The sequence below is a fragment of the Mustela lutreola genome, chromosome 2, assembly GCF_030435805.1.
Source record: "Mustela lutreola isolate mMusLut2 chromosome 2, mMusLut2.pri, whole genome shotgun sequence".
Classification (NCBI taxonomy): domain Eukaryota; kingdom Metazoa; phylum Chordata; class Mammalia; order Carnivora; family Mustelidae; genus Mustela; species Mustela lutreola.
Window position 1 is genome coordinate 4,815,445 of NC_081291.1, and position 17,339 is coordinate 4,832,783.

Genomic DNA, 17,339 nt, shown 5'->3' on the forward strand with positions numbered 1-17,339 from the left:
CATTTCTGGAAGGATTAATTCAGGGAGGAGAAATCGCTGGGTCAGAGCTATGTGCACGTGATGTTATTCCAGATGCTCATTTAAAGGCCATGCCAGGACACCCAGGTGGCTCAGTCAGTTGAGCATCTGCCTTCAGCTCAGGTCATGATCCCGGAGTCCTGGGATCAAGTCCCATGCTGGGCTCCCTGCTCAGTGGGGAGCCTTTTTCTCCCTCATTTCCTGCTGCTCCCCCTGCTTGTGTTCCCTCTCTAGCTGTCTCTCTCCCTGTCAAATAAATAAATAAAATCTTAAAAAAAAAAAAACATAAACAAAACACCACTTTGCATCCCAAGGAGGCCTTTGGGATCAGGAAAAAGAAGCTGAGTAGATGCCTTTTTAATTCTTCATTGGTCTAGACTGTCACACACTCTCTTGAGGAGAGAGAGAAGGGAAAGAGAGAGGCCAGAGAGAGAGGGAAAGAAGGAGAGGGAGGAAGAGAGAAAGGCAGGAGAGAGTGGAAGGGAGAGAGAGGGCGGGGGAGGGAGAGGGAACAGCCGCTGTTCCAGGAGTCTGGGAAGAGGGAGAGCGCGCACAGCATGCAAACACCTTTCCTTGCAGAATACAGCTGAGAGCCTTTCCTCTGTGCTCAAGCAAACGTCCACATGGTCCAACTTCACCAAAGAAGAGACCTCTGCTCTGGCCACTGTGGTCCTGGAGAGTGTGAAAAGCAGCACGCTGGCAGCTTTCCTGAACCCCTCAGCCAATGTCAGTCAGACTGTTCGGGCTGAACACTTAGGTACCAGGGCAAGGTTCCCCCCCCCCCCCCCCCGGGTGCTGGCTTGGAGCGGGGCCCTGGGCGATGCGATTCTTCACCACTTTCCCATATCCCATTTCCCCAGTGGTTTCAAACCTCTGAAGTCACAGAAGAGCCAGTCCAAGGATATGAACAACATCTCCCATTTACGGAGTGGCTGACATTGAGTTGAGAGTGTTGCCAGATAGGGTTTGGAGGGTGTTCTCTGTTCGACAACCGTCTGAGTCCCACAGTAAATGCAGCCAGTATATGAGAGGGGGAAAGTGCTATAAAGAGGCCGGGCTAAGTTGGCTCGAGGGAGTCAGGCGTGGGAGGGACCTTGCTAGCTTACAGGGGGAGGGAACCATGGAGAGGCCAGGAACAGTGGAGAGGCCAGCGTGGCCAAAGTGAAGTAGAGAATCACAGAGCCTGCAGAAGGGGTCAGAAACGGAGGGGAGAGGTGCATTTCGCAGACTAATGTAGGGACTCAGGATATCCTCTGAAGGAAGATTGGGGGCAGGGCATAGAATTGGAGAGTCTGAAAACAGGCATGGCATGATCTGGCTTATATTTTAAAAGGACACCTCCGGTTTCCTCACCTGTTTTGTTTTCATGAAGACCCCGTAGTTATGGTCGTGCCACAGGTGAGGGAGCTGCGGCTCAGAGGGTAATTTAAGTCACTGTTCCGTCTGGTGCAACTGGTGAGTGGAAGAGCCCTGGTCCAGTCTGCTGGGTTTGCCCCAGCCCCTTCCTCTTCCCTTTGGTTTCAGAAAACTTGTCTACATGCAGAGTAGCTAGAAGGTCGTGACCGTTGCTTGCCATCACTGTTGACTTCAACCCCATCTTTCCCTGATGCACCCCTCCCTGGAGTGAGATCTTGCTCCCACAGCTCCCGCTGGGATTCTTAGTTGTCTGGGGCTCTCATCCTCCTGTCACTCCTCGGGGGCGCAAGATCGTCCCAGTGATGAACCGGCCTTTTTATTCGTTATTTGCAATGAGGTATACATAACTTTTTTGGACAGAAATCAAATCCAGGACTCCCGTTCTGAGTGATCTCAGGCAAAGTCTCCCTATCTCCTTTTATCTACTTTTAAAGATTTTTACTTACTTATTTGTCAGAGAGAGAGGTGGGGGGGAGACAGAGGGAGCACACGCACAAGCAGAGGGAACAGCAGGCCAAGGGAGAAGCAGGCTCCCCACTGAGCAGGGAGCCCAATGCTGGGTTTGATCCCAGGATGCTGGGGTCGTGACCTGAGCTGAAGGCAGATGCTTCACCGCAATTTCCTTTCACTTCACGTTCCTTTCACTTCAATTTCCTTTTAGAAATTGAAAGCAAAATTATCAAGGAAGGATGCACTGAAGAGAACATGACTTTTCACTTGAAAGCCAAAGGGGACGAGATGGAGATTGCATGTTCCATCATCGAAGAGACTGACTCCACAGGTACTGACTTGGACCGAGAATCAAGGCGGGTGGGTGTGGTGTAGTCAGTCGGCACACATCCGTCAGCCAACTGGCAGGTGCCCAGACTGGTGAAGGGCTCAGTGAGGTGAGGGCCCTGTCCTCAGGGAGTTTTCCATCAGCTGGGGAAGTCAGATGTTAAATAAATAGATCCCCTCACAATAATGGGGCGCCAAGACCTTCACTGTCCAGTTAAGCAGCCCCTTTTGTCAGCCAGCACTTGAAATGTGGCCAAGCTGTGAGCGTCAAACTACACACCAGATTCCAAAGGCTTGGTACAAAACAAAACGAAGGATAGAAAAATCTCATTTGTATTTTTTATATTGCTTATATGTTGAAATGATCATTGTTTGCATGTATTGAGTTACTATATCGTTAAAACTAATTTTTACTTGTTTCTGGCTTTTCTGAAAATTGTAGCTACTAGAAAACTTTAAATTACCTGGGCGATTCATGTTGTATAGCTGGCGGACAGTGCCGGTCTGTATCAGGGATTGGCAAACTTGTCCTGTAGAGGGTGGGTTGGTAGATTTTTTTAGGTATTGAGGGCAATACAGTCCCTCAGGGTGCAAAGGTGTTCATGCATGGATGGGCGTGGCCATGTTGTAGCCACATTTTTACTTACACAAGAGAGGCAATGGCCAGATTAGCCTGTGGACTGCTGTTGGCCACTCCCTTACCCATCTGCAGTCTGGAGGGCTCAGGGAGCAGGCCTGGGACATCCCTGAAGACCACCAATGTTGAAAGGGGAAGCCTACCTAAGAGAGGGAGCCAGAATAACCATAAAAGTTGGAGGCAAACTTGTTTCCACAGCTCAGTTTGACTGTCTCTTAAAAAATACAAATTTAAATTTATTTTTAAATGTAGCCAACATTTCTCCAGGTGGGAGCAGCTCGGGATTTTTTTTTTAATGGTTCCCATGAGGGTCACCAATCTTGAAGTCCACTGGTTGTGCTGGGGTTGCCATCCTCAGAGAGGGCGAGTGGGGTACAGAGTGCGTGGGATATTAAAGTGTGTGTGTGTGTGTGCGTGTGTGTGTATGTGTGTGTGTTGCATCATCTATAATCACTACTGAGCAAATGATTTTTTTTTTTTTTTGCCTTTGTGGGAATCACAGGGCCCACTGGGGTGGCTTTTGTCTCCTTTTTGGGCATGGAGTCTTTTTTAGACGAGAGCTTCTTCCAAGACCCTCAGACCCCTTTGGCCAACTTCCAGAGCAAGTTGAAGATGAAGATGAATTCTCGCATTGTACAGGGCATCATGACTGGGGAGAAGAAAGATGGCTTCTCTGACCCAGTCATTTACATGCTGGAGAACATTGAGGTTTGTGAAGAGGTTCCTGCTGAACCCCCATCTACCTATGGAGAATGTCCCATCCCCCAGTGGGCTCAACTTTCTTTTCTGATAAGGACCCATGAAGGCGGCAAGCTCCTACAGTTTCTTGCAACTCAAGCCAACCCCCCAAATCTACCTCCCGAGGAGAGGGCTTCCCTATTTCTATGTGTTATTCTTCCATCCATCATTGTGCAAGATTGGGCTCAGATTAAGTGATGTTCACGCAGGAACATTTAGAGGAACGTTATTCACATGAGCTATGACCCAGTCAGCGCTAGAAGCAGAGCTGATATCTGAGAACTTTCCCTCCCTCCTTGCACACAGAGATACTTTGTTTCCCTCCCAAACACACACCTGCATCTTCTTGCCCCAAATGACTCTTGAATCCTTTTGAAAGAGCATCTCAGGTGACCAGAGCCTTTCCATTTTCAGCCGAAGCAGGAATTTGAGAGCCCTATCTGTGTTTCCTGGGACACCAACTTGGAGGGTGGTAGGTGGATGTCCTCTGGCTGTGTGGTCCTTGAAGCTTCCAAGACACATACTGTCTGCAGCTGTAATCGAATGATGAACCTGGCCATCATCATGGCTTCTGGGGAGCTCACGGTCAGTACTGATTCTCTGTGTTCTGGCTCCCCAAACCCAAGGGGAAAATATTGAGTAAATACCCATTGTGCATCTCTCATGGCTTTGGATGTTGTGGGAGTCAAGAGTGACAGATGGGGTGTGCGATAGCTCTGCCCTTGGGGAATTCAGGGCCTGGCTGGGAAGCTGTGACATGCACTTATAAAATGAGAAGTAATCCTAAGCAGATGCTGGGACAATTATAATCACAGATCCCATTTACAGAGCGCCTACTGTGTTGGACCCTTTATTTTAAGTTAAGTGTTTTCAAGTCCTTTTACAGGTTGGGGGTTGAGGCTCCATAGCCCCCCTGCTTAGGAAACTCGAGACAAGCCTCGAACCCAGCATAGTCTAGCTCCAGAGGTCTCTTTCCACAAAACCATGTATATGGTACGAGAAATAGTGCTATGGGAATTCAGAAGTGTGTTGGTGAGAGCCAGCAAGCGGTCAGGGAGGGGATGGGATGTGAAGTGAGCCTTGGTGAGTGGGTAGATTCAGTGGAGAGGAAAGATACGGAACACGCAGTGCATTTCCTGCACAGCTGTGAGCACTTCAAGTATTTTCATTGAATCCTCCTGCAACAACCCTAAAGAGTTACTGTTTGCATCCTCTTTTAACTGATGAGGAAACAGAGGCACGGAGCAGTTAAGTGTCTTGCCCAAGCTCATAAAACTAGGAACTGGCAGAACTGTAGTCTGTTCTCTTAGCTACCACATCGCAAAATCATAAGAGAGTAGCTGGTGAGATATTGACTTGTCACAGAAGGAACTCAAAAATTCAAGATTAATTGTGAATAGGGGAAGGACTCCGCTTGCCATTTCCACTCCCAGAAGTTGGGGCATCTCTGAACGCCTGTGTAGCATCTTGGATCAGGGCAGGAAACAGTAACCACTCTAGGTATTTCAAGCAGGGAATGGGATGCTCACAAAATCATGAGAAGGGATGGAGGAATTGAAGTCAGGGCCTGCCAGTTGGGGGTTGGCTTCAAGATCACCCTTCTGCAGCTGCAATCCAGAGGTCAGAAATTGCTCCTGTCAGATCACTCCATATCCGTGCAATCAAAGAAGGGACAGCTGGAATGTGGAGCCCAGCCATAACTTCTCCCTGCAGAAAGAAAGCTGGTATCTGCCTCCATTCTGCCTTCCAGAACTTCTGTGCATACCTCTCATTGGAGAACCTAAATGACATCCAGGACCCTAGCCCCAGAAGATTCTGAGAAATGTAGTTTATAGGCATCCTGCTCTCATACGACATGAGGTGGGGCACAGGACAGGGGAGGGGGAGGCAAGGGGATGGGTGCTGATGGATTTCAAAGCATGATGATAGACAATATCTGGTTCACTCTGAGTGTCAAAGGGAGAAAAGTTCCCTGAGCCCTTTCTGCCCCAGTCAGGAGTCTGGATAATTCTTTTTTTCTGCCTGGAGGAATGTCAGTCCCTCTCTGAGTACTATATCTCCTTCCTGACAGATGGAGTTCTCCTTGTACCTCATTAGCCATGTGGGGATAATCATCTCCCTGGTGTGTCTCGTCTTGGCCATCGCCACCTTCCTACTGTGCCGTGCCATTCGCAACCACAACACCTACCTCCACCTGCACCTCTGCATCTGCCTCTTCTTGGCCAAGACTCTCTTCATCATCGGTGTAGACAAGACTGACAACCAGGTCTCACATCCCTTAGACTGTGTCCTCACTCAGCCTCACCATGTCCACATCTGCCCCTGCTCATCCACCCAACAACCTCTATGCTAGTTCCCACCTCAGGACCTTTGTATGTGCTATGCCCTCCTTTGATGATACTTGTTCCCAGCTCTTCACCTGGTGGACTCCTTCCTGTGATAGGTTTCAGTTTAAAATCATTTCCATGGTCATCTTATATACTGTTGTGGTCCCCCCATTATCGTTTAAACCATCGGTTCTTATTTTTGAGGATTCCGCCCCCTAGAGGACACTCGGTGATATCTAGAAACAGCATTGGTAGGGGAGTTGCTGGCACCCAATGGAGACTAAGTATGCTGCCAAGCACCTTACAAGACACAGAACAGTTCCCAAGACAGAAAATAACCTGACAATAATGTTACAAATATCAACAATGTTACAGCTGAGAAACTCTATCCCTTATCAGTCTATTTTGCTTTCTTTCTGAGCATTTATTTGAAATCATTATGATTATTAGTTGTTTTACTTGTTGTGCATCTACACCCCTGAACTAGACTATGAGCAAGAACTTTGGCCAATCTACTCCCTATAACTATAACAGGAACATGGTAGCCTCTCAGGATTTTTACAGAAGGAGCACTAGTGACATTTTTCCTGAAGTGATCTTTCTTTATGTGGAATCAACTCTCATTGTGGAATGTTTAGCTTCCCAGACCTCAATGCTAGTAGTACATGTCACTCCCACCATTTGACCAGGAGTGAGCAAACGCTTTCTGCAAAGAAGCAGATATAAATATTTTTGGCTTTGCAGATCCTAGGGTCTCTGTTGTAACCACTTAACTTTGCTGTTTTAGTGAAAACGGCCATAGAAAATATAGAAATAGATGTGACCATGTGCCCATGAGATGTTAGACAGCCAGTCCAATGGCTATGCTTTCCTCACCCCCACACTCAATATCTTCATACATCCTCTGAGGTAGGGTGATCAACTATCCCTTCTTCTCAAAACTCTCCCAGTTTTAACACTGAAAGTCGCATGTCCTGGGAAAAGCTAGTCCCAGGCAAACCAGGACAATGGGTCCCCCAACCAAAGGGAGGATAGCACCTGCAGGGAAGAATATCTCTATAAAGGTTTGTGGAAGAATGGGCTGTGATTGGGGAACTCCAATCAAAGTGTACTCCCACTGTTGTCTGGATCTGCTTCTTGGGTGGTGGGGGGAGGGTGAAATGATCCTGAATGTGCATGCTTCTCCTCTCCAGATGGGCTGTGCCATCATTGCAGGCTTCCTGCACTACCTTTTCCTGGCCTGCTTCTTCTGGATGCTGGTGGAGGCTGTGATGCTCTTCCTTATGGTCAGGAACCTGAAAGTGGTGAATTACTTCAGCTCTCGTAACATCAAGATATGGTACCTCTGTGCCTTTGGCTATGGGCTCCCAGTGGTGCTGGTGGCTGTCTCTGCCAGTGTGCAACCACAAGGTTATGGGATGCATAATCGGTAAGTGATCTCCTTCTCTCTCCCTGAGGAGCCTACTGCTAGGGTTCATGGTGATATTTACAGGAACACCAAGAAGAGCTATAACAGTCGTGGTAATTGAGTCTACCATTTATTGAGCTCTTTATGTTTTGTCAGTCTCAGGCCTGCCATGTACAGTAGCACAGGTTATACACTACACAAATCTAGGAGTCCTATTTGCATTATAACAAAGATAAATGGTGGTGGTATAAACAATGAACTTGGTTGTAAATTTTAAAATCACGGTTTCTGGAGCCAGCCTGCTTGGGTTTGAATCCTTGCTCTACCACCTTTTAGCTGTGCTACCTTGGGCAAGTCATTTAACCTCTTTCATACCATTTCCATTTCCTCATCCGTACAATAGGGGCTGACAGCAATGCCTACATCATAGTGTTGTGAAGGTTAAATGAGATATTATCTGCAAAACATTTAGAACAGTGTCTGGCACGGTGTAAAGCATTATACATGCCATCACCATCATCATCATCATCATCATCATCATCATCATCACAATGGTCCATTTTAAAGCAGGGTTTGTTTATCACATGGTTCATATGAAAGGATTTTAGGTAGTGTGTTGGTGAGTATCATTTATTTATTTTTAAGACATTTGCTTATTTTTTATTATGTTTTGTTAGTCACCAAACAGTAACGCATTAGTTTTTGATGTCATGTTCCATGATTCATTGTTTGCATACATCCACCCAGTGCTCCATGCAATACATACCCTCCTTAATACACATCACCCCCCAAGATCATCAAGCCCCAAGATGGCTTGCCCATCTCCCCCAACCCCTTTCCCTCTAAAACCCTGTTTGTTTCCTGTAGTCTATGGTCTTTCATGGTTCTTCTCCCCATCTGATTCCCCTCCCCCCTTTATTTTGGTGAGGGAACTGAATATCCAGGTTTTCCCCTTGCCTACTACTGATGGTTTATATTTCAGGTGAGGTCATGAGATAAGATGGGATGGAAAGGAATCCATAGTTAGTGGGGACTCACCAAACCTAAATCCTGCAAGCTTTGCAAATATGTATTACCTCTGGTACTTCTCAACCGAAATCTTATGTGCGAGGACTGAATCTCCATTGTGTACAGTGTGAAGAGTGTCCTCTGGATTTTTGCAGTGTACAACCTGTGCACCTGGTAGTACCTAAAGTAACAGATTAATGAATGGTAGTAGCTTCAGAGGAAATGAGGCTCAGCACAGTTAACTAGGAAGCTAGGAAGTGTCCAAACTGAATTCAGATTTGACTTATCAGGAGATGGAAGTGACAATGTAAGGCCACCATGATGAAGTGTCCGATGTTGGTGTGGGTAATAGAAGCACTGACAGACCAGAGAAGGATGATAATACACAGGAGTTGGAAAGTTCATGGAAGGCTTCCTGAAGGAGGTGGTATTTGAATGAGTCTTGAAAGCTCCACTGAAATGTACACAGGCAAAGAGGAAAGGGGGTGCAACAGAGATGAAGGCAATAGCTTCCCAAGGGAGAGCTCAAGGTGTGTTTGGAGAATGGATGGATTGGGCTGAGAGAAGGGGAAACTGGGGAAGGGGCATGGAATTTGGAAAATACCTTCCAGGTGGTAAGAACCACAGAAAGTTTTGGAAGAGAGAAGTACTGACAAGGATTTGAGGTGACCTTCAGAAGAAGTACTAGGCATGGGGAAGAGAAGGAGAAACACGGTGCATTTCTGAGCAGGTGTGGTTGCAGGTAATGGCTCCAGCTCAGTGGGCACCTCTGGGAAACTATGTAGGGCATGTACCTCTGATATCTCACCCAGGGGGCATACTTGTTGACCAGCTCCCTCCCAGCAGCCATTGGTTGAGGCTGCTCCCAGATAGCTAATTCTCAGAGCTTTCAATCTGATGCCTCCAGCCAGAGATGCAGAAACTGATAAGGAAGTTGGCCAGTATTTACTGAAGTAAATTTACTGAAAGAACAAGGACAGCATCTTCTGTGCATTTTACACCTTTTTATTACTACTACTTGGAGACTCATGTGCCAGGGAGAGAATGCCTGGTTGGCCAAACTTGATTATTTTCCTTCTTTTGTGTAGAGAGGGGGGCACACTTTTGCTAAAGGAATATTGGGGTGCTGTTCCTGAACACGGTGGAATGGTTGTGAAATGGTGAAAACAACAAATTACCAGAGACATGCTGGAAAGAGGCACTGAATTCTCTCTTCCTTCTCTCTCTCCATTCCCCGCCCCCCGATTTTCCCTCCATTACTTTTAAGAAATAATCATAGAATGTCTCATCCATGCCAGGACTTGCACTGAGGGCTGGGTATTCAGAGATGAACAAAAGTCCAAAGTCCAGGGGCTCCTGGGTGGCTCAGTGGGTTAAGACTCTGCTTTCGGCTTAGGGTCCTGGGATGGAGCTCTGCATTGGGTTCTCTGCTCAGCAGGGAGCCTGCTTCCCCACCCCTTTCTCTGCCTACCTACTTGTGATCACTCTCTCTCTCTCTCTTCTCTCTCTCTGTGTCAAATAAATAAATAAAATCTTTAAAAAAGAAAAGAAAGAAACCAGCAAGCCCTGCCAGAGATGGACCAGGAATAGTGATGGTCAGAAGTGGCTTTTCAAAGGAGATGACATCTGAGCTGAGATTTGAAGGAGCAGGTGTACCAGTGAAGAGGTCTGAATAGGGGGGAAGAGGTTACACAAAGATTATGAATTGAAGATGAGCTCTACTCATGGCACCTAGTGAATACTTCAGGGATATTTACCCAGGAGGAAAGTCTGAAAGAAGACTTGCTGTGTCCCAAAGAAAACTGAACTGTAACCTGCCATGTCATGAGAATTTTCATCTCAGGGCCATCTCTCTATACTCTCCTCCATTAGTGCATTTGCTGGGGTAGGAGTAACTGTAGGGTCAAGACTGAGACAAGCACTGACTGCTCTTTCTTTCCATAGCTGCTGGCTGAATACAGACCGAGGGTTCATCTGGAGTTTCCTGGGGCCAGTCTGTGCCATCATCATGGTAAGAAAAATCGCTTGACACCGTATCTTTTGGTGCAGGAATAAGGAGACCCAGAGATCAGGGAGTGCCAGTGGAATTTGCATAACTGAGGTCACTTATTTTTCTCAAACATTCTCCCTTCTGATCCCTGGTTCTTGAGATTTCCAAATTAGAGTGTAATTTCTTTGACTTGCGGATTTTTTTTTTCTCTGCCAACATGCAAATCCCCTGGAGGGGATAGATCCTTAGATAATCTTATCTGTCCTTTGTGTTGAAAATGAGTCTGTTGATGCCTTCTGAGGTTAGACATTGAATGAGAAAAAAAAAAGAGAGAAAGAAATTAAGAGTATTTGATGATCAGGGAGGAGAAGAAAACTGAGGGTTGAAAGCAAAGGAAAGCCTAGAGCTGTTTTTTCCCCCCAGCTTTATTGTGGTGTAACTGACAAATAAAAATTGTATATATTTAAGATGTGAAACTTGATTTTTTGACTTATATATATATACATCATGAAATAATCACAATCAAGCTAATGAACATATCTATCACCTCATATAGTTACTGTTTTTCTTTCTTTTTTTTTTTGTGGTAAGATCACTTAAGATCTGTCCTTTTTTCATTTTTCTTTTTCTTTATTATTATTATTATTTTATTTTATTTTTATTATGTTATCTTAGTCATCATACAATATGTCATTAATTTTTGATATAGTATTCCAAGATTTATTGTTTATGTATAACACCCAGTGCTCCATGCAATGCGTGACCTCCTTAACACCCATCATGAAGCCAACCCACCCTCCACCCCCGCCCTTCTAAAACCTTCAGTTTGTTTTTCAGAGTCCACAGTCTCTCATGGCTCATCTTCCCCTCTGATTTCCCCCACTTCATTTTTCCCTTCCTTCTCCTAATGCCCTCTATGTTATTCCTTACGTTCCATAAGTAAGTGAAACCATAGGATAATTGACTTTCTCTGCTTGATTTATTTCACTCAGCAAAATCTCCTCCAGTCCCATTCATGTTGATACAAAAGTTGGGTATTCATCCTTTATTATGGCTCAGTTATATTCCATTGTGTATATGGACCATATCTTTATACATTCATCTGTTGAAGGGCATCTCAGCTCTTTCCATAGTTTGGCTATTGTGGACATTGTTGCTATGAACACTGGGATGCTAAGATCTGCCCTTTTAGTAAATTTCAAGTATACAATACACTATTGTTAACTGTAGTCACATAAGATCTCTAAAACTTATTCACCTTGTGTAACTGTGGACCAACATCTTCCCCTGTCCACTCCCCAGCCATAGCACCCACTGTTCTACTCTCTGGGAATCTAGGGGTGTTATCCACCATCTTCTTGCCTTCTTACCTCCAACCCAGATTCAACAGTCCTACAAGTTGATGTTTCTTCTGACTCTCACTCATGGTGGCTTTTTTCCTTGTGTCACATATAATTGTTCATTGTGAGCTCCTATCCCACTGATCTAAATCTTGGGAATTCTTAAAACTGTATTCCTCCAGATGGGTTTTGCTCTGACTTCTGTAAGACTGGGGGGGGGGGGTACGTATTAGTTTCCTAGGTCTACCATAACAAAGCATCACAAATAAAGTGGCTTAGAACAACAGAATTGTATTGTCTCACAGCTCTGGAGGCCAGAAGTATAAAATCAAGAGGTCATCAGGGCCATGTCCTCTCTGCAGGCTCAAGGGAAGGATCCATTCCAGTTTTCTATCCAAGAAGACTGGTAACCTCAGGAGTCTTGGCTTGTAGAAGTTGGTCCTCTCTCTGTGCTTGACTGTGTCTGTGTCCAAATTTCCCTGTGTTATAAGGTCATGTGGGACTAGGGCCCAACCTATGACTCATTTTAATTTGTTCACCTCTGGTAAAGACCCTAACCCCAAATAAGATCACGTTCTGAGGTCCTGGGGGTTAGGTCTTCAACAGTTCAACTGAGGCAGGGCACCAATCTTGATTCTCACTTTCCATATGCATACAGTGAAACTTAGTGGTGATCACCCAGATGAGAACCAGCAAAGGCTATTTATTGCTATAGTGAGGGAGTCAGTCACCATCACTTGCACTTTGCAGAGATTCAAAAGCAGGCAGAAGAGTGGGAAAGTTTTATAGGGATAAAAAAAGGTAAGGCTTCAGGTGTGCCCTGAGCAGAGACTGTAGGCTTTGGGACCCTAAAGCCAAGCTAACTCAAAGCAGGGCATCTTCTGTGAATGCTTAGGGGAGCATTTTGGCTTTCTCCTTTTGGTTCTAAATTGGAAGTGAGGGCAGAAATTAGGAAGACTGTCAGTTACCAATCAAGAGCTGGTTGTTTAGGGTCAACTGCTTCCTGGAGTGTTTACTGCAGACTATGAGTCTTTCGCAGGGAGGTGGTCTGGCCATTGTCCATTTGTATACCCAATCTCTCAGTCCTTTCTGCTTGACTTTGTAGATCAATTCCATCCTCCTGACTTGGACACTATGTGTCCTGAGGCAGAAGCTTTCCAGTGTCAATGCTGAAGTCTCAACACTCAAAGATACCAGGTACAGAACCTCCTTTCTTTTCTCTCCTTTTCCAATCTCCCTCATCTTCCTCCACAAACACTCACTGAGTACCTTTCATATGCCTGGTCCTGTGCATAGGACAGAAGAGCACAGCGTCTAGATTTGGGGTCTCAAATGTCAGGTCTGCCACTTGTAAGCTGTGTGACCTCAGGCAAGTTACATAGCCTCTCTAAAACTGTCTCCTTAGCTGTACACTAGGGATGCTAACATTGCCCACTTCATCTGGCTTATGAAATAGTAACACAGTTACCAAGAAGAGGGTTTCCTATGTTGAAACTATTAATATATTTTATAACTCATCTACTGTGCACAATGATATGTGCATATTTGCAAAAACAGAATCTTGCCATCTACTTTATATTTGTAATGATTTTTTTCTCTTAATTATGTCATGAATATTTTTCAATTTAATTAGACATTCTTTGACAGTATCTTTTTTTGGTAAAACATTTCAGTGTAAGAATGCAGCACAGCTTACTTAAATCTTGCCTTAGTCATGGAACATTCATGTTGTTTCTGATTTCTTGGGGTGAGTTGGGGTATTATAAACAATACAGTTTTTTTTAAAGATTTTATTTATTTATTTGACAGAGAGAGATCACAAATAGGCAAAGAGGCAGGCAGAGAGAGAGAGGAGGAAGCAGGCTCCCTGCTGAGCAGAGAGCCCGATGCGGGACTCGATCCCAAGACCCTGAGATCATGACCTGAGCCGAAGGCAGCGGCTTAACCCACAGAGCCACCCAGGCGCCCCTAAACAATACAGTTTTGAATACCCTTGTAGATAGATCCTTTTCCACATCGGTGGTTGTTGGATCATAACAGTAGGCATAAAACTGCTTCAGTCAGATGGTGGGTTGGATTGTCACACTTTCAATATATATTGCAAATTGTTTTCCAGAAAATTTGTTTCCATTTGCAAGAGTGCTTGTTTACCTACAGCTTTGCCAACACCAGAATGTATCATTTTTGTTGAGTCTTTTTGCTGATTTAATAGGTGAAAAAGTCTATCATATTATGTTAGTTTTGTATATGTTATTTTATCTTACAGATGTGGGACATTTTCATACTTTTATAGGCCATTTGTGTTTCTTAACTTCATCACTCAACTAATCTTTTTTTTTTTTAAAAAAAAGATTTTATTTATTTATTTGAGAGAGAGGGCACAAAGCAGTGGGGAGAGGGGCAGAGGGGGAGGGAGAAGCAGACTCCCTAAGCAGGGAGTCTGATGAGAGAGGCTCCATCTTAGCACCCTAAGATCATGACCTGAGCCAAAGGCAGCCACTTAACTGATTGAGCCACCCAGGCACCCCTCAACTAATCTTCATCTTAAGAACCTACCAAAGTCAGACATTGTCTAGGTTTTATTGTCAGGAACCATATGATGTCCTTTGCTTATTTTCCTATCAGTATCTAATCCCTCATCTATCTTAAATAATTTTTAAGAAAAATTTTTGGAAAAACATTTTTAGAAAAAAATTTTTAGAAAATAATTTTTTCAAAAAGTTGATGCAAAAATTATAAAACAAAGTTAATACATGCAATGCTAAGAAAAATCAAGCAGTGAAAAGGGGAACACATGGAAAGCAATTCCTTCTCTCTTCTCTGACCCCCAGTTCCCCAGATCTTTCCCACCTTAAGCAACCATTATCACATGAATTGGGCTTCCTTCCAGGATATTCTATACACACTCTCCTTCTATTACATAAATAATTAGATACTATACATATTCTGAGCTTCGGGATTTTTCCACATAATAGGTATCTGATTTCATATGAATACTTACGGCTAAAAACAACTAACAAAAATGTTTTTGTGCCAGACACTACTGTAAGCACTCTTAGCATTTTGTTATCTCATTTAATCTGTAGAATAAGTAATACCACCCTGTAGGAATTGCATTATTGTCCCTATATCAATTTGAGGAAACTGAGGCAGTTTCCACAGGTACCCAGAGCCTGTACCTTTACCCCTATAGCATATGGTCATTCTCATCTCATTTTAAAAAATGATTTTAAGGGGCAACTTGGTCTGGCTCAATCAGTAGAGCAGGCAGCTCTTGATCTCAGGGCTGTGAATTAGACCCCCATGTGGGTGTAGAGATTACTTAAAAATAAAATCTTCAAAAAATGTTTTTATTGGAGCACCTGGGTGGCTCAGTGGGTTAAAGCCTTTGCCTTCAGCTCGGGTCATGATCCTAGGGTCCTGGGATCAAGACCTGCATCAGGCTCTCTGCTTGGTGGGGAGCCTGCTTCCCCTCTCCTTCTGCCTGCCTGCCTCTCTGCCTACTTGTGATCTCTCTCTCTCTGTGTCAAATAAATAAATAAAATTGTAAAAGTGTTTTTATTATTTGCTTTTATTTATTTTTTTTGAAAGCAAGAGTACTGAAAATCAGTTTTTAAGGCACATTTATCTCCACTTTGGCGTTCCACTGCATCTGTGAATTGGCTTAGGTTTTAGTCTCTATATATGTGCCTAATTCTGAACATTTCCTATAAATGGAATCATATACTCCGTGTCCTTCTGTGACTGGCTTCTCTCACCGACATAATGTCTTCCGAGTTCATCCGCATTATAGCTGATATCAGAATTTCATTCCCTCTTAAGGCTGAGTAATATCCCAGGGTATGGATGGGCCAAATATTGTTTATCTCCTCTCAAGTAGATGGATACTGGGGTTGTTTTAGTTGGGGAGGGGATGAGGAACGAATCCTTCATAGGTGTAGGGTTTCTTTTGGGGGTGATAAAAATGTCTTAGAAGTGGCTGGGGATGATGTTTGCCCAGCATCGGGAGCATGCTAAGTGCCACTGAATTGCGCACTTTGAGTGGATAAAATGGTGAGTTTTATATTATGCAAGTTTTTCTTCAATTAGAAAAAAAGTCCTTGTATTTCATCCTACGACATTACCGTTCATTTAGCATGTGCTCAGTCCTTGATCTGTACGTCCTTTGAGCATTTTCATCACTATCAACACCATTACATTAAATATATGTGTCCACACGTCCTTGTGGCATGTGTATCTGTAGGCCAACTGCCTTTTAAGTGCCAGCGGGACTCAATTTCCCTGATTCTAGGCTTGGAGACGCCACTGCACCTTTATTTCCACCCAGGTGGTGGGTGAGTGGTGGGGGCACAGTCCATGAGGACAACAGCCACTGCCCAGAGCTTTACTGTCTCCAAATCTTCTCCCCTAGGTTACTGACACTCAAGGCCTTTGCCCAGGTCTTCATCTTGGGGTGCTCCTGGGTGTTAGGCCTCTTCCAGATTGGACCCATGGCGAGTATCATGGCCTACCTCTTCACTATCATCAACAGCCTGCAGGGGGCCTTCATCTTCATCATTCACTGTCTGCTCAACCACCAGGTGCACAGCATTTGCCCTTCCCAGCCCCAGTCTTCGGGGGAACATGCCTGTGTCAGCTCACATCCCTGCATCTGGGAATAATTCATCTTCTTGTGATGTGTTTTTCCCTCCAGGTACGGGAAGAATACAGAAGATTGATTACCAAGAAGATCAAACCCAGCTCTGAGACCCAGAGCTCAGGGATATTACTGTCTTCCGTCCCCTCCACTTCTAAAACGGTGAGAGACGGTGTGTTTTATGTGGGTTCTGTTCAGATGGAAACACTGCTTCTTAGCAACACCAGATGCCACTGCACACTAAGATTCAGTGGTTTAATTAAATAAGAAATTCTTCTTCTTCTCCTTCTTTTTTTCCTGCAAGAATAGAAGCTCAGAGTTAGCTGTTGCTGCTATTGGTTCTGTGAGCTAAATGTGTTCATGTATATTAGCACATTTGCTAAAGTGTTGTGTTCAAGAGTTGGGGTTCGGGAGCCAGGCTTCCTGGGCTAAATCCCAGCTTTGCCCCTTAGTATGAGCTAAACAAGTGTGAGCTAAACAAGATAGAATCATGACTCACTCAGATAGAATGTGAGCATACATTAAATATTTTATTCTACTCATTAATCAGTGAGGGAGTGAGGTGAATGTTAACCTGGCTCAAAAGAGAATGTGCAGAACAGATACATATATTATGTAATATATACAATATATTGTGTAACATGTATCATAAATATCTTATATATTGCATACATTATATACAAATTATGTAATGTTCTATATATTTTGTATAAATGATATATAGTATATATTATATATGTATTATGTAATATATACACATGTCTATACTTTGCATTCTTTTCTGAGCCAGTTAAAACATCTGCCAGGTTCTCTTGTTGATAATTTTATATATAGATAGATAGATATAGATATATAGATATTAGAATTATATATATATAATTATAAAGTTATATAATTAGTACATAATTATATATAATACATAAAATTTCATATTATGTATTTAACATGAATTAAATATATATTAACATATGAATTACATGAATTATACTAAACATATTTAGTTTCACAGACATTGAAACAAATGTGTAAATGGAGGCAAAACAT

The 17,339-nt window shown here is 43.8% G+C and overlaps 1 protein-coding gene across 3 annotated transcripts in view; it reads left to right on the plus strand.

The window, feature by feature from the left end:
* ADGRE1 (adhesion G protein-coupled receptor E1) overlaps nt 1-17,339 on the plus strand; it is a 47,465-nt gene that overhangs the window by 28,758 nt on the left and 1,368 nt on the right. Inside the window, exons 11-20 of one of the 3 annotated variants that reach the window (XM_059159704.1) lie at nt 598-775; nt 2,096-2,215; nt 3,351-3,556; nt 4,001-4,171; nt 5,658-5,852; nt 7,107-7,342; nt 10,274-10,340; nt 12,765-12,856; nt 16,071-16,239; nt 16,353-16,457. In XM_059159704.1, the coding sequence (XP_059015687.1) occupies nt 598-775; nt 2,096-2,215; nt 3,351-3,556; nt 4,001-4,171; nt 5,658-5,852; nt 7,107-7,342; nt 10,274-10,340; nt 12,765-12,856; nt 16,071-16,239; nt 16,353-16,457 (1,539 nt within the window). The remainder of the gene's footprint in view (nt 1-597; nt 776-2,095; nt 2,216-3,350; nt 3,557-4,000; nt 4,172-5,657; nt 5,853-7,106; nt 7,343-10,273; nt 10,341-12,764; nt 12,857-16,070; nt 16,240-16,352; nt 16,458-17,339) is intronic. The other 2 variants (XR_009350565.1, XM_059159705.1) reach the window with 2 other exon arrangements.